The sequence below is a fragment of the Centruroides sculpturatus genome, unplaced genomic scaffold (genome assembly GCF_000671375.1).
Source record: "Centruroides sculpturatus isolate CEXI.00-Female unplaced genomic scaffold, Cexi_2.0 scaffold216, whole genome shotgun sequence".
Lineage (NCBI taxonomy): Eukaryota > Metazoa > Arthropoda > Arachnida > Scorpiones > Buthidae > Centruroides > Centruroides sculpturatus.
In genome coordinates this window covers 732,722-751,441 of record NW_019386955.1, presented here as the reverse complement: position 1 = coordinate 751,441, position 18,720 = coordinate 732,722, and the positions used below count along the sequence as shown (strand labels likewise).

The 18,720-nt window shown below is 31.1% G+C and overlaps 1 protein-coding gene across 1 annotated transcript; it reads right to left on the bottom strand.

Annotated features, from left to right (window-relative positions):
• Positions 1–9,651: 9,651 nt before the first annotated feature.
• On the bottom strand, positions 9,652–11,426 carry LOC111615973. Its single transcript, XM_023357413.1, has 3 exons — positions 11,329–11,426; positions 10,834–11,017; positions 9,652–9,787 (listed from the first exon to the last, which is right to left on the bottom strand). The coding sequence occupies exons 1-3, from the start codon at positions 11,329–11,331 to the stop codon at positions 9,681–9,683; spliced, it is 294 nt and encodes a 97-aa protein (XP_023213181.1). The 5' UTR covers positions 11,332–11,426; the 3' UTR covers positions 9,652–9,680.
• Between the last annotated feature and the right edge of the window lie 7,294 nt (positions 11,427–18,720).

Sequence of the window (18,720 nt, the reverse complement as noted above, 5' to 3'; positions counted from 1 at the left end):
AAAAAAAACTAATCTATTTATTCATAAGAAAAAATATCTATTTATTCATATATAAGTAGTGTTTTTCACAACAAATTAGATAATAGAAACATCCGACGACGGCATCATTCGAGAGCTTCCGATGGACTGACGACAGTGACGATGCGTGTCACGGGGAGGGGTATCATATATAAGTAGTGTTTTTCACAACAAATTAGATAATAGAAACATCCGACGACGGCATCATTCGAGATCTTCCGACGGACTGACGACAGTGACGACGCGTGTCACGGGGGAGGGGTGCGGTGAAAAGCGAATACAAGTGGCTGAGAGATAGAATCGGTGCCTAATCCTCGTTAATCGATTCAGAACGATTTTTAAATGTTTTTTTTTTTAATAAAATAAATAATATTTGCGTATGGAACTAAAGAGCCGCCGTTTCACATCCAAAGAGCCGCATGTGGCCGACCCCTGCTGTAACATATTCCTATGCTTTCATTATCTCCAGATCCCCCACGGATGTGTGTGTGTGTGTGTGTCTGTTTTTCGATTCCAAGAAAGGGCAAGTTTCCAGTTTATCTTCGTGATAGGTGGATATACAGGTAATTTGTACAATGAACTACAATTGGGTGGAATGTTTATAAAACCGTTACGTAATGCTAATGCCCTTGGATAATAGTATGATTCGTTTTTGTTTATGAAATGTTGTATAGCGAACCAAATTGTTAATGCCACTGTTTTGTACATTATATTGATATATGTAATTAATAAAATCATATAGGATTCAGTTTTCCGTGCTTTATATTGAAGGGGTTGATAGAGTATATACGTTACACAATTATGAAGATGCGTATGTAAGCAGATTTGTGGAGCATTTGAGAAGAGTTGAAAAACAAAAATAACGTTATATAATTCATGAACGATGTCTAGTGCAAATGACAGAACGCAAGGCACCTTGTTCTATTATTATATACTAAGTACTATTATATCAATTCTGTCCCTATAATGTCCTATGCTATTAATATATTATTGAATATTCATTTTAGATCCAATATTCTTACCGGAATGAAGTTCTTACCAAGATAAGTTACTGAATACAGTATTTTTAGCGGTTACTTGGTATCCTATGTAGAATTACTGCCCATATTATTTTGTAAGCTATATTAAAGTATTACGGTTAATATCGCGATGAAAATGGTTGCTCAACCCAAAAATTATTGTATTGACTCTCATGGATATAGCAAACGCTTTCTTTCTTCCATCATATTAAGCGAGGCCCACAATGGAAGAGGTTGGCCTAATTCATTATTGGTAAGTTAAAAAGCCTCAAGATATTTTTAAACAATGCTCAACAGCATTAAGCAATTAACAATTGCTAATTGTAAAGTAAAATTAGCCTTTATCTATACTGTCTGCTTCACAAGCAGCAATACGTTCGGCTGTATGTGTGAAAAAATGTTTGTAAAAGCTTCATTAACGCATGTGCACAACTGGACATAGGGACATTATTTTCTTCGAGCCGCATCTCATTACTCATTAGTTTAATTTTAGTTTATATTTAAATCTGTATAATGACTTTAGAGAAATTCACCTGGGGACCTGAAAAGGGCTTAAAACTGCTCCGTTTGAGTGATTTCTTTATTAAAAGTTTAAAAATGAAAATCAAAATCTAAATTAATACNCTATAATAAAACAGAAAATAAATTTATTTTTATAGGAAAAAAATAGGATAAAATAAGAAAAGTAAAAATATTCAGTAATAAGCATATAATTATATTTCCTAGTTTATATGGTGCAGATTTTTAAAGTATTCATGATGAATGGGTAATACATAGGAAAATAAATACATCTTATCTTCATATTTTTCTTTAGAGTGGACTTGCCTCAGTTTCAAAATCAACAGCTCATATAACAAAATCATCATGTAATTTATGTACTGTATTTTGATGTTTTGTATATGTAAAAGCTCTACTATTTATCACATGTTTACGAATCTGACATATTATTTCTTGTCTATCTTTATCTATTTGTTAATTGAACAAATTGTTCAATTAACAAAACAATGTAATTATGCACATTATTATTTATTAAACTAAAAAGATTTTTAAAAACTGGAATATGAAAATTTTGTACTAAATTCTAGGAAGAAAAAATCCAGCAACAAGTTGTTTCATTTTTCCCGCAACATTTGGTAGCGCCATCTGTTATGATATTTTACTTTAAAAAACTTTTATATTTTTAACTGTTACAAAACGGCAAAAAGCTTAATTTTGAGGGTAGAGATGTGTTTTATAAAAAAATGTAAATGCTAATAACGAGTAAAATCGTCATTAAGTCTTACCGTACTGGAGATACACGCTATCTCCTTTATGACCTTGACTTTTAATCACCAAACTTTACAGCATTAATTCCTCTAATAAAGAAACTTCCCTGCAAAATTTCAGAAATTTTTGACAAAAACACAAGAGTTATTAATTGTCAAAGAACGTGAATAAAATCGTGCCCCCCATACAAACACACACAGTAACATCCATACATAGAGAAATTATTCTTGTTCCTTTTTTTGCATTTCTCGACGTTTCAAGGTGTCCAAAATTGTCCACTTTGTCCAAAACTGTAAAACTTTGGGAGATCACCTTTTGTCTGGGGCCGTGCAAGTAACTTTGTCTCTGCTAGTTATCTGCTAGTAATATGGGAAGACACAGGATATTATGGCTTCCATCTGTCTCTGGATGGCAAACATGCTGACGTGGTGGCACAATACATACTTCTCTGACGATCAAACGATCACGTTTCCCGGTGGTCTTTTTTTTAACTCTTTCCACCCTGTGGGAACTAAGAGGGCCTGTTTTAACAAGCCCATTATGGGTTTGGCCATCCTATGATAGGACGGCCGGGTGGTGAGGGACGAGGGCCAACATATCCAGTCGCATTACTCCCCGAAAACTTCCTGGGGATTTTTGACCCGTCTAGATCTGATCCCGGGTCTTCCAGAAGTGGTAGGTTGCCACCTTGACCGCTTTGCCATTCGACCGTCATTTCTGGTGGACTGCCAAAAGCGTCCAGAGCCTGCCTTTCTTGTACTGTACGTGTGACCTAACGTCCCACTGCACCTAACACCTCCTTCACAGTCAGACGAAAATGGTCAAAATAATGATTTGGCGAAACTGTAATTCTATTTCCCTCATCCCTAGATTACAGCCTTTGAGTCTGACAACGTGTGCATAATGTCTTGGACTGTATCGTAAAGGCATTTCTAACCTTCCAATACATTCAAAACAACAAGTACACTGAAAATTGTAAGCCACTGCAAGTCTTTCTATAGGATATAGAAATAGTAATTTTAAGATATTCTAGCAATATTACCTGGCGTTGTTACTCAGTTGTTACAAATTCCTGTTTGGGCTTTCCAAAATATAGATGACATTACTTTAGAATAAATGAAAGTACTCGATATCTGTAAATTTTATTTTTGTAATTTTATTTATTAGAAAAACAGGAGTATTTTCACTTTTTAAGTGAAATATTTCAAACCGATTAATGTTTATACATAACGCGTGACGTATTTATTATAATCGTAATACGTAACGTGTAGAAATATCTTCTAACAATATGTAACGAATTGTGAGAATATATTGTTGTTTTTTCCATTGTAGGTTGACGTTCTTAAGCAGAAATTTTTCCGAAACTTCCGCTTTTTTTCCTTTCTTTCAGATTTTCCGAGAGAATGTAAGCAAATTATCACATTTGATTTATAAGAAATCAAAATGGAAGAACTCGCGATAGAATAAAATTCAACACATGTGAGATTATTTTTTTCAATTAATTTATCAGATAATAAATAAAATTTGGTATCTATAATGATATTTTCCTCGGAGCGGAGTCGACTGTTTTGGCACCTGAGACAAACATCGTACCTGGAGGTCCTGATTCAACGTTAATCATAAAAAAATTCTACGGATTCATTCTGGCACTCCCAAAGTCGACGCTCAGAGCGAAAACAGAAGACACCGACGGGAGACGAAGAGGGCTCTTTGTGTCACACTTTATGAAAGCTTGCTTAGGGCGAGTGTTTTGGTATTTCTTTTTATTTTTTTAATGAGGTTTGTTAGGAGTTTGAAGTAAATTATAGTTTAGTGGCCCTAACGTGCGTTTGTTTTATTATGGCCTGATATCTTTATAGGTTTCTGTCTTTCATTATTACTAGTTGTAATATTACATCCATTTGTTTAGATAGTAATAATACTGTAGGTTTAGAAAAGTCGAATTTGTAGTATTTAGAGAAAAGTATAAATATTTTTATAGTGTGAATTAAGATGAATGAAACTTGGCAAATGATGTTAATCACGTGTGGAGTTTCATTTTTTCTAACTCTTGGTGGAACTCTAAAGCAGCCACCTCCATGTGGTGAGTTCTGGGTTGTCATTCGTCTAGAAATAACGAAGGGCAAGCGAAGAGCTGCTTTTTTTCCATAACCATAACCATAAAACAACCATAAAAGAAGGCTTTAAAGCAAAAAAGAAAGAATATGTAATGTACTAAAATTAATAACATTGTTAAATTTTGCCTCAAAGCTTAGTATTGACTTAAAAACATTGCTGACTATACCAATAACTGTAGCTAATGGGGGAAAGGAGTTTCTCTAAATTAAAATTAAGAACTTTTTACTTTCCACTACCACGCAAAATCGTCTTAATAGTTTGGCCATTTTGGCGATTGATCATGAAATTACTGATCAAGTAAACTTAAAAGAATTAATAAAAAAGTTTGCAGAACCAAAAGTGAGAAAAAAGTTTATTGTGATTTCAGTGTTTTTTTTAAACTATTTCCGCCCTGTGGGCACTAACAGAGCCTCTTAAAGCAAGCCCATTATGGGTTTGGCCATGCCCACGATGTGGACGACCGGTAAGAACGCACCATTCCCCAAAATATTCATGAGGATTATTTGACCATGGTTTTGATCCAAAGTCGCCAAGAAGCGTTATGCTTCCACCTTAACCGCTCAGCCATCCAGACTGTGATTTTAGACTAGTAGTTGATGTTAGTTCTGTTAGTTTTATAGGATATACGTTTTGTTTGTGCAATAATACATTTTTGTAATAGCATTAAAAATGCATCTGGTTAACGATCTGTAACTAAGTACAGGTACTGTACATTTTAATTTTTACTGTTTTGTACTACTCGACTCTTAATTCTATATTACATGTTTCTTTTGTGAGATCTGCCAGGACGTAGATCTTAGTCTACGACACTTACGGCGCGCGATCGTGTGATCGGCTCTCTAAACTTTTTATAGGAGGGCGATAATCGCTATATGATCCGAACGGCGACGTTCAGATGTTCGTCAGGTGCCCGACACCAGTTTGTCAATTAAGTTCTGCGGACAAACACGCGTTTGCGATCTGATTCGGAATCAATTCAAGAGACATTTAAGTAAATTTAACAAGAGTAGATTTAATAATTCAAAAACAAAACGAATACAAATAATCGATGAACGACAATTAAGCAACAAGATATAGGCAAAAACTTATTCTATGCTGATGCGCGTTCGAGAGAGAGAGCTCACAAAATCATTCTAAAACATACGACCTGTTTAGTTGTCGTCGTTCGTCTTCATCTGTATTGGCAGAGGAAACCTTGTAGAGAAAGTTCCTTTTCTTAAAGTTCCTTTTCTTCTTAACATGGGAGAACGATTTGTGCACAAATAATAAAGTGTCTTTACTAGGTTCAGACTCGGGACTTAGTCTACGGGACTCGTTTATGGGCGTTGGTCATCAGGAGGAAAACTGTGTGGAGTTTGACGCTCAGGATCTGTCGAAGAACTCCCTGAATTCTGACTAATTTTTCCCTTATATCTCCTGAATTTCGACCAATCATCGGCCAGAACTCTTTCATGAGAAGGGACGAAAGGGGGATGAATGAGGGGTAACCATTTCCCATCTGAGTGAGATTTTTAACCAGATAAGGGAAAGTCAGAGGATGTTCTCTTCTGTGAAAGGAAGTAGCATCTGTTATCTGGTTTTTTCCCACGTCCAAAACACTAGTTTTCACAAAAAATGAAGTAATATTTTGTGTCGATAATTTAATATTATCAATAAAAATTATTAAATGTGACCCAGGGCCTTTCGGGTCTCACAGTATATAGGCATTTTCTTTTAAAATAATGCTGTCTTGTTGACATTGTAAACGTGTTTAGATTTATATTCATTACTATTGATGAGCTTCAGCTGTGCAGAGATAGCATCAGAAGTGTCAAACTCAAACTACTTAAGTGTCAATTTTTTGTCTGGAGTATGACAGCGGGCCAGGTGTTTTTAGCTTTTGTAGCCAAAAATTTTTTTTAAAGTATCCCAAAAGTAGCTGACTCAAAAAATTCGTTTTTAATAACCCAAGATTTGAAAATAAATTTAAAAAAAAAACCATTTGTACTTTTCCAGCAATAACTTTAATCACAGAACAAACATTTTTGGCCAATTTACAGCCCTGAAGCAGGTCTGTAAACTGATTCAAAAATAAGGATTGCAAAACTCAAAGTACAAGAATAAACTGTAATTTACTAATATTTTGAAAACACACATTTTATATGCAAAATAGTGTGAATTATGTAATAAATGATGTTGTGAAGACAGACTTTAATTTGAAATTCAAAAGATGAGATATCATAATGTAAACAAGAAATTAAACATATTTATTTTATTTGATATATTTTTAACTCTAAGTAATATGAATAAATAAAAATAGAAACAATAATAATAATAATTGAGTTCAACTATTTGATTTATTAGTTTATTATTTGTTTAAGTACAAAATATCACATTTTCTTTGGTATCAATATAATAAAATATAAACAAATAGCATTATTGAATTCATGTCGCGGGCCACAAGTAATTGTCTCTTTGACATGCCTGCTCTAAAGCAAAGTTTTCATAATTTTTATTTCATAATGTAAGTACAGTTCATTTCAAAATTATAAACACACCCAACTTTTTTCAATAACAAAAACATTAACAATAATAATGTATTTATTACATTAAATTGAAGTTATAAACAACATACTAAACATTTTCTGAAATTTTTAGAGCTATCTATCTGGCAATTACAAAAAAATTATCACAGATTTTCAGTTTTTAATTGTTTCAAAAGTATAAAAAAACAGGTGCATAAAATTAGTATGATAATTTTTTTTATTAATTATTGGTTTAATTAGTTGTTATCAGAGGGTAGTATCGTTCGTTATTACAAACATGGCACCAATTTTAAACAGTTTTTTTGTGATTTAAAACAACGCCTTGTGAAAAACACTAACAGAGTTAAAAATACATGAAATTTACGAACTAAAAGGAGCAGGACAATCTCTAAGACAAATTTCAGCAGCTGTAAATCGACCTACATGTGCTGTGAGAAATGTGTTAACTCAGGATGAAAATTATGGCAGAAATAAGCTATGTGGAAGGCCTACACTCCTTACACTTAGAAATGAAAGAAAGGTTTTTTTGACAACTGACAGTCAACAAGTTGTCAGAGAATCAGCATAGAAGGTAGAATGAATTCAGAAAAGTATCAAGAAATGTTGTATCAAAATTTAATAACTTTTGGATCACTTATTGGGTGAGAAAACTGGCAATTTCAACAGGATAAATTCTGCCATTCGTGCATCAAAGTCAACTAAAAATTGATTTGCTGAAAAAAAAATTAATGTGATTGATTGGCCATGATGGAGCCCTGATATGAATCTGATAGAGAATGTTTGGGGCATTATGAGTCTTCTTGTTTATAGTCAAAACAGACAATACAATACTGTAAATGCACTGAAATTAGCTATGATGGATTGTTGGAAAAATATTAAACAAGAATAACTTCAAAAACTAATAAAATGTATGCCTGACAGAGTATTTGAATTAATTAAATCAAATGGTGGACCTACAAAATATTGAAACATCAAAAATCATTTTTTATGCACCTGTGTTTATACTTTTGAAACAAAAATTGAAAATCTGTGATAATTTTTTTTTTTTTTTTTTTGATTGTCAGATAGCTCTAAAAATTTCAGAAAATGTTTAAATTGATATTGTAAACAACATACTGATGTAATAAATACATTACTATTGTTAATGTTTTTGTTATTGAAAAAAGTTGGGTGTGTTTATAATTTTGAAATGGACTTTATCTTTTGAAGTTCTGGAACCATTTTGCTGATAATAAAAATAGTATCTATAATTCTGCTGATTGAGGAAGTCTGTTGCTTACATCTGTTGTAAAGAATCAGAAAATCATACTAAAATCTACAGGCAGGTTTTCTTATATTGATCCATCCAATCCAGAATGAAAAATGCATCTCCATTTTTAACATTATGTTATCAGNTTTTAATTGTTTTTTTTTTTAATAAAATAAATAATATTTGCGTATGGAACTAAAGAGCCGCCGTTTCACATCCAAAGAGCCGCATGTGGCCGACCCCTGCTGTAACATATTCCTATGCTTTCATTATCTCCAGATCCCCCACGGATGTGTGTGTGTGTGTGTGTCTGTTTTTCGATTCCAAGAAAGGGCAAGTTTCCAGTTTATCTTCGTGATAGGTGGATATACAGGTAATTTGTACAATGAACTACAATTGGGTGGAATGTTTATAAAACCGTTACGTAATGCTAATGCCCTTGGATAATAGTATGATTCGTTTTTGTTTATGAAATGTTGTATAGCGAACCAAATTGTTAATGCCACTGTTTTGTACATTATATTGATATATGTAATTAATAAAATCATATAGGATTCAGTTTTCCGTGCTTTATATTGAAGGGGTTGATAGAGTATATACGTTACACAATTATGAAGATGCGTATGTAAGCAGATTTGTGGAGCATTTGAGAAGAGTTGAAAAACAAAAATAACGTTATATAATTCATGAACGATGTCTAGTGCAAATGACAGAACGCAAGGCACCTTGTTCTATTATTATATACTAAGTACTATTATATCAATTCTGTCCCTATAATGTCCTATGCTATTAATATATTATTGAATATTCATTTTAGATCCAATATTCTTACCGGAATGAAGTTCTTACCAAGATAAGTTACTGAATACAGTATTTTTAGCGGTTACTTGGTATCCTATGTAGAATTACTGCCCATATTATTTTGTAAGCTATATTAAAGTATTACGGTTAATATCGCGATGAAAATGGTTGCTCAACCCAAAAATTATTGTATTGACTCTCATGGATATAGCAAACGCTTTCTTTCTTCCATCATATTAAGCGAGGCCCACAATGGAAGAGGTTGGCCTAATTCATTATTGGTAAGTTAAAAAGCCTCAAGATATTTTTAAACAATGCTCAACAGCATTAAGCAATTAACAATTGCTAATTGTAAAGTAAAATTAGCCTTTATCTATACTGTCTGCTTCACAAGCAGCAATACGTTCGGCTGTATGTGTGAAAAAATGTTTGTAAAAGCTTCATTAACGCATGTGCACAACTGGACATAGGGACATTATTTTCTTCGAGCCGCATCTCATTACTCATTAGTTTAATTTTAGTTTATATTTAAATCTGTATAATGACTTTAGAGAAATTCACCTGGGGACCTGAAAAGGGCTTAAAACTGCTCCGTTTGAGTGATTTCTTTATTAAAAGTTTAAAAATGAAAATCAAAATCTAAATTAATACATTATTCTTTTATAATTTTAATTATTTATTTCTTTAATATCTTTGACAGGTTCCAGTGTGACTGTTGCATTGAAGTCCTTCTGCGCATTCTGATCGAGGTGGAACTCCAAGAAGAGGAAGCGGACAAGGTTCTCCTTCTCCTATAAACATAACAAACGTTATAAGAACAATTTTAAAACTTATTAAAAATGAATTTTAAAAACCTTTGATTTCAAAATTAATTGCAAATTATATTCACAAATGTTATTCTTTGTATCTAATCTAATTTTATTGAATTTGTTGCATTTACAAGGTAAATTATACTTAACATTGGAAATTCAACATATATATACATAATACAACTAGTGATAGTCACAAAATTAGTTACGATAAATTCATTTTATCTAATTATTAGTACTAATATTGATATTTATAAAATTCTGCCAGTAGGCAATGCTATTATTATACTTATCAGATTCTAGATCCCTGCAAGATAGAATCGAAGAATATACATTTTTCCTCTTGAAAATATATATATACCATATATGTATAGAATTTTTAATTATATTCAGAAATATTTATGAAAACCCATGAAACATTATACCATTCTCAAAGAGTATTATTCTTTTTGGAGCGTTTGTACCTTCAGCAACGAACAAAAGATCCAATTTATGAGAAATTGAACAGGAACTATTTGTAGACAAACAATACAATAAAACGAAATGCTTTTCACAGAAACGTTTCGATTCATTTTATTATATATGATTTATTCAAAAAATTATGCTTCAAGTGTTTGTACTTATTCAATCAGAATCTACTGCGGACTAACATATTTTCAACTATATCTGCTCGAATAGAAGGAACATAAAGCAGCATTTTTAACAATAAAAAAGCAAAATCGGAGACCAAATTGAACGAAAACTAAATCACTTTTATGTATTTCGGTTGAATAAAGTTCTGAAATTGAATAAAATAACTTCATGAAATATAGATTTTTAAAAAGAATATTTTGTAAAAATTAAGGTATTATTTCGATAATAGCGTATCAAAAACGTAATACGAGTATAATGTGAGGTGATAATTCTCTAATTCTACACAATATTTTCACTTCAGATTAAAAATGAAATTAAATTGTATCTATCTTACATTAATTAATAATTATATGTTTCAAGAAAATGTACCGAAAAATAAACATAAAAAAACTTACTTAGTTGAACAACACATAAATCACAGCATCCACAAAATCCACCTTTCTCTTTTACCACACCATTTCTACCTTCACAGCCTTCCAAGTCTTCACACACTATCTTAGAACATGTTTCGGGACGACAAACCAATGCCTGAGATGTCACAATCACAGCGCAAAACAAAATTCCAACCAACATGAAATTCTGAATTAAGAAAGTTTATGTTAAAAATGACGAATAACTTATAACAATGTAACTATTTCGTGAGAATTTTATTATAAATTACATTTTAATCAATCAGTAATTTTAATTTAAATCAAAGATACACAATACCCTCCACTTGTTTTCGGTAAAAACATTTTTATGATAATAAGTTAATTAAATAATTCAAATTTAAATTAATTAAATATAAGTTTAGTGTTATTTTAATAAATAATGCTTCCATTAACTTCAGTATTAATTATTCAAACAATTTTATCATATTTTAAAATGTATTTAAATTATGAATTTCTTACCATTTTGAACGAAATACTTGGCTTTATAAAATCAAATGTGTTTTTCTAACTATTTTCTTTTCTTTTATATTGAAGATGGCGCAAGACAATCTTGTTATCTAAAAAAGTAATTAGTATGAAGATAAATATAGAAAATTTCTGTTATCTTTAATAATTTTTTTTATTTTAACAGCTTTTCTCATTCCCAGTTCTGAAGGGCATGTAACATTATCGTTATATAGTATTGTATTGTATTATATGCTATATAACTTACTATATATATATTTACATATAACAATGTATCTCATTGTACACGAAAATGAATGTTATTGCAATTAATTAAACTGTGAAAAATCACCCTTCTACCTTCTTCCAGTGCTATTCCGACCTTCATAATTTAATAAGGAAATCAGTGTCTGGGCTTTGTTACCTATTCCTGTTCGATTTTATTGAGAATCTAGCCTATCCGTAATGGATACAAATTAATTCAAATACATTCTAATTTGTGCTGTAGCCACGTAATAAATTAATTGACATCTCATAAAGCAAATATTGTCTAACATTTTTTAAGAAAAATCTTATTTAATCATAGAAAAGTTTCTTGGGTTACGATTTAAAATCATCCATATATAATTTATTTTATTCCCTTTGTGTGCCAGACTGTTCGAAAGAAGAATTTGTTCACTATTAAAGTTGCGAATAAGGTTTAATGCGTATATATGGAAAATGTTGACCCTAAATATACTTTTCAGAGTACGTGTCAAAATACTTATAGTGAAAAAACACTGGTGCATCTAAACTTTAGAGTTAAAAAATTATTAGTAAATTTATACTGGTTAGAAAAGCGGGTAAAATAAGAAATAAACTGAATAAAGAACTAGATAGAAATTTAAGAATATAAGTTTTATACTGAATATAATTGAATATAAAACTAAATTAAATAACCAAATAAATAAAAATATACAAAAGAACCAAAGTTACTGAAGCCATATTTGCCAATTTTATGTATTTCATTCTTTTATTGGTTTTTTACAATATTTTTGAAACTTTTTATTACTGAACTTTTTGAAACTTTTGAAGATCTCGTTATCAAGTTTAAATAAAAATATTTACAATAAAAATAAACAAATAAATAAATATAATCACATGTTTTGTTGCTTGCCACGAAAATATATATTATGTGAACATTTTTATATATCGTTAAGTACAGTAGATCCTCGTTTTACGACTGACTTCAATTTTCTATTAATTAAAGTATGGCAGGTATAGTACTTCAATGTTTAAAGTATTAAATGTTTGTCGACCACTTTTGCTACGATATTGTATAGTTTAAAGAATGTTACGAAAATAAACAAGAAAACATCAACAATATTCTGCCAAACTTACAAAAAAATCGTGGAATTTTAAACCTCAATTTATGACACTGAACTAAATTACCGAGTTGATAGTAAGCAATTTATGATACTACAGTTCGATGTACAATGGATCAATTGACGATAGTTTATCAAGAACAATTATATTATAAAAGTGGGATTTACTGTATGTTAGAAATTTTTTTTTAATTCAACGATTTTTTTTGTAAGTTTGACAGAATATTGTTGATGTTTTCTTGTTAAAAAATTACTACAACTATCATAACTATAGTTACTGATGCAATGCAGGTGATGCGGAAGCGCGAAAACTGTTAGAATTTAAATTCAAGCATCTCGCGCCTTATAGCATTCCCAGTCTGGAAGTGTGCTTCAGAAATAGAAGATATCTATAGCCCTATCACCATAGGATCTTCTTCATCTAACAACTAATATTCCACCATCTCCTTTAATTTTTTAAGGTTTTATAATAAAATTTTATTGCATACTTTTTTGGTGGATGTTATGATATTTGAAAGATTACTATGGGTACACTTTAAGATACAATATGCAACCTTACGTACTGTATAACCTTGCATATAGCCTTTTTTTAATTTACAGAATTTATTTTAAATTTCCACTTGCAATTTTGTTTTTTCGGAACATAACCTTATCGTAAGGCGAGACTGTATTTTCGAACAGTCCGTCTCGTCATATTATTTACATTTGTACAACAGAAATACAATGCATTCTAATGAATAAAAGATAACATATAAAGTATTATTATTTAATAAAAAATTTAAACAAAAAGAAAATATAAAGGCATAGGCAATACTTTATGCACTGCTGTATATTTTGTTAATAAAATAAAATTTAAACAAACTATGTATAATACCGTAGTATTATACATAGTATATTATTATATATAGTATATATCGTATGCATTTTTAATTCTTATATAATATTGAGTGTAACAAGTTTTTATTTTTTGTCTGAAATTACACTATATCTAATATTTGATAATTTATTTAAACGTACTAATATTATCCTAGCAATTAGATAATTATGTGAAGCATACATCTGAGAAAAGATAAATTACATAATATAAAATTGAAATACTAAATTAAACTAAATGAAATTTTAGAAACTAAATTTTTTGACTTAAGGTGTTCATTTTCATGCAATTTTTCTACTTACATGTTACTTTTTTGTCTACTTAATTGTTTTTCCTCCGACAAGAGCCTGTTAGAATGAATTGGTATTGATAAAGAAGTAAATATCTTTATATTTATTTATTGTAAAATTAGTTATGACATTGTAATAAAATGAGAAGATTAATGATGAACGACATACAAATACATGCACTATACAAATGTACGACACATTACTGTAAACAATAATGGCTGCACAGTCGAACTATTAAAAAAAACTAATTACAAAACTGGTAGAGAATATGATTATCAGACAATTTCTACACATGTAAAACATATTTATACATATAAATTGTTATATATTTCAAACTTGGAGTAGCTTTTAAAAAGGTGGAAACCTTAAACGATCATTTCTTTTTTCAAGATCGTTTTTACATTATTAGTACTTTTCAAATATTCTTGGCTCAATTCAAGCTCTGGATGATACGTTTGGGACCTTAACAGAGCTGTAGAGCATACTGTAAGACTAATAATAATAATAAAGTGTACTGTGCAAAAAAATATAAATTATACAAAGCATTGGTTACAAAATTATTTTTCAGGTCTCCCTAAATAAAAAGGGAGAAAAATATCACAATATAGTAAAAACATCATGATACAACACAAATGGCGTAAATCATGATCATCATGATCATGATTTACGCCATTTGTCATCAAATGACATCATGATCAAATGGCGTAAATCTAATTGAACAAAGTACTCAAATCACATGTTTTATAACGCCAAAAATCTTCAATTGTACTAAATTCCTTTTTCAGTCTATTCCACTTGTAAATTGATGAATTAAAATGTAAATTATGAATTGGTCCGAGATCAATTCAGTTTACATTTTAATGAACGAAGATTATCGTGGAAATCGTATTTACCTATTGCGTATTTTGTTTGTTCGGGGAAAGTTGCAAATAAACTTTTGTTACTCTTCCACCTGGTGTTAAATTCAAAAATAGTTAAATTAAAGTATACAGTGAGATCGATGAGCTTTGAGACAAGATTCATAAAAGATAAAAAAATTTATCAGAATAATATTTAATGTTTTTAAATTTAGAATTTAGAATAATGGAGTATTTTTACTCCATTACAGTTGCTACACTGTTGAGCTCTCTTTTTCAATTGAAAACTTCTGTTTAGTAATAGTCGTTAGTTGATTAGTTACAACGATTTCAATTTTGAAAATGTCTTCGAATCTTTGACCTTTCAATTGCAATTTTAATTTTGAAAATAAAAAAATTGTCTGCGAGAAAAATTCATGTGAATATAATGAGTGATGTGATATTATGACTTGTTTTTGAGCCAAAAACGGCTGTAAAATTGTTGCACTTGCATCATTGCATGAGGAACGAAATAAGCACAAAATTTTCACTTCTTTGAGGCTAATTGTAACCAGTGCCGTAACTAGGACGGTTCCAGCGGTGCCCAGGCACAGGGCGCAGAAATGACCTGGACCAAATTTTGGGTTATAGTTTTCGGGCGTAGTTACAGAAGCTCGCACCGGACACATAAAAGGCTAGTTACGGTGCTGTTCACACCCCTGTCTTAGGCTATTACGCGATGTCCAGCAGATGACGTTAAAAATTTAATGCTTTTTCTTTGGGAAAATTCTTTTCCTACAATTCTCGAAAACGTCAACAGAACCAAACAATTTTTGTGTTAGAGTCCTATTTAATTCTTCTCTTGACTGCGGTTCAGAGTTTTTTAATATCGAATTCGTTAACTTTCTGAAAATTTTTAAAGTCTCAGAAAAATATTGTTGCCGGCCCATGTATTACAACAGCGGCGGCCTTAACCATTGCGAGGCTCCGGGCGACAGATCTTTGTGAGGCCCTTCTTCTTTGTGCAAAGTATATGAATTGAAAGTAGGTATTTCTGATGATTGGCAAGAAATGCAAAAGTTATAAATGAATAAATTTAGAGTTTTAAAGTATTATATTAGAAGATTTATAAAAGTTAACAAACATAAAGACGACAAATTATTATTTTTTTACTCTTTCCACTCTGTGGGCATTAAGAGGGAAAACCCTAATGGTCCTGCTATAAGAGTATAGCAGGCCCATTAGAGTTCAGCAAGGCACACAATCGGGCGACAGGGTGGTGAGGGACTATCCGGATTCGATCCTGGGTCCTCCAGAGCGGTAGGCTGCCATCTTGACCGCTCGGCCATCCGGTCTACGACGACAAATTATCAATGATGATAAACTAAGGTACATAAATGCCTTAAAAGATATACACGGAATTTAAAAATTAACCATTTCAACATACAATCTTTGCGCAGTCAGCTAGATTCGTGAGACTTTAGATAATCACCCAAGTGTTTCCAATCACACACACTCCTTCATTGGATCCAATTCTTGTGTTTTCTAGTCCGAACGTTCGACACGGAAAGCAGTAAACGGCATCCTTTGTGAATAAATCATCCAGCACTTGTCAAGTTTTTCACCATTAGCTAATATTTTACTGTAATGATATTCGCTGAATCGCCGTCCATTATCATTTACAGGGAAAAAATCAACTTTAACCCGGATTGGACTTTTTAATACAATCTCAGTTTGGTCTACATCAGTAATTGTTAATGGCCACAAACCTGGGTCATTTTGAGGATTCAGATTTTCAATTCTGCCAGTCATGAATGTAGACATAGACTCAGATACGTATTCTTGGCTGGATAGGGTTGACGGTGGCGGTGGTGTAAGAGACAAAGTGATGTTGACTCATTATCCTCGCTATTATTACTAGGTGGCAGCGGCACCCATGACGATGTTGAAAGAATAATTTCAGCTGGGTTAGGGTTACAGTGCAGTAATGTGTCACTTTCAGTCAATGAAGGGTTTCTAGAGGTTTCTTGACCATCACTTTTTATTTATTTATATAAAGACCCACGTAGATTTTCTTCTACCCGCTTTCTTTTGATAGCTCGTTTCCTTTTTGAACTCCGACTCAAATTTTCTACCGGCATCACGATCAAGCGAACTCATTTCATAAATTCTGTTTCGCACATAAAACTAATTCAGAAATAATTTACAAGCAGTTTTACACAGTTTTTTTTAACAATTCACTCTTTACCATAAGTACTGTTAATAATGTAAGATTCACTAAAACTTAATATCATTTAATGTTTATTTACCCACTGAAAGATATGTGCCATACAAACGATTATGTAGCGCATACAGCTGCTAGCAAAATAAGCGTCAGGTGACAAGAATTGACAAACGAAATGAAACACGGGGATACCCCGAGCATAAATCGTAAACACCATGAATCACGAAAGTAACAAAACCGCCCGTTCAAGTGAGTTTTCTAAGCGCGAGGAACAGGATTCAAATAGTAATAAATTTTTCAAATATGTTTTACAGTCAAATTACAAAAAATATTATTATTCACTGATAAATAAATAAATTAATTTTGATATCGTTAATCTTACCTTTTATACGAATGTGAGATTGAATAAATCTAAATGAGAAATTTTATTTAGGCACTTATTAATAATAATATATACTGTACTATGAATTAATCAAATTTATTTTATTGTTATAACTAATAGCTAAGGATAAAATAAAAAGTTTTAAATATCAACTTTTTTCTACTCGGGTTGTTGCGCGAGGCCCTTGCAAGAGCAAGGCCCCGGGCGATTGCCCTGCTCGCCACCCCCTAAGGCCGCCTCTGTATTACAATCAGTCTTAAGTCGTAAGGAGATGCAGTAAGCAATGTTAATGCAATCGAGTGGAAAACGGTTATGGAACAAGAAATAAAATCTTGTGTATAATAGTATTTGGGAACTTGTTAAGCCACCATACTTGAAAACATTCAGGTGTATAAAATTAAAAAGGATACAAATGGTAGAATAGTACGTTATAAGACAAGACTTATTATTAAAGAATTTAGCCAGAAATTTAGGCAAGACTTCGATCAAGCGTTTGCTCCAGTCTTAAGGCAATCAACAATTGCAGTAGAAAAGAAATGACGGTGGACATTACAACATTGAGACAATGCATTTAAATGGAGAATTGAAGCATACCGTTTATATGAAATCGCCAAGTGATTATGATAATAATATCTAGAATTAGCATGCAGACTCAAACGAAATCTCTACCGATTAAAGCGAGTAGTAATTGAATGGAATCATAACCTCTGTATTATTACTTACAACGATAAACAAAAAGCGCAACATCCATTTTGTTCACTAAATGCAGCCAATATTTCATAGATTACAATAAGTTTTTTCAGCAATTTGGTAAGCCGTGGACTGTATTAAAGTTGAACCAAGTTTATTGTAACAGAATATTGCTAAACCCCTTAAAGACATTGTAGTTAAATTTAATTTTACTTATTTTATTAATTAAATCGTCGTTTATCGACATATACAAACTGTTTGAAATCGAAAAGGCTATTTTTAAAACGAATAACAAAATTTTTTTAAAATCAATTGACTAAGAGAGCATTCATATATAAAGCTACATGACTGCCATCTTTTAACGAAAATTAAAACTAAACACTATATAAATTTATTACTTTAGAAAATCAATAAATTGTAGTACAGATTTTACTTTTGCATAAAAATACATAGAAAATATTTAAATAAATATTTATGCCAATTTCAATTACATATAACCAAAATTTTGAATTTAATATATATATATAATGGAAGAACTATTTATTTTACTTTAGTGCCATCTAGAGGTCATGTCAGAAACTATCTTACAAGCTATACATAAATAATATATTTTATGTATCAAGAAGAAATAAGTTTTCAAAACTTATAAATATATTACTAAATAGTAATTAAAAAGTAATAACTACAGTCTTTTTTATTGAAAACATTATTATTATTATTATAAAATTTACCATTTATTTTTTAATA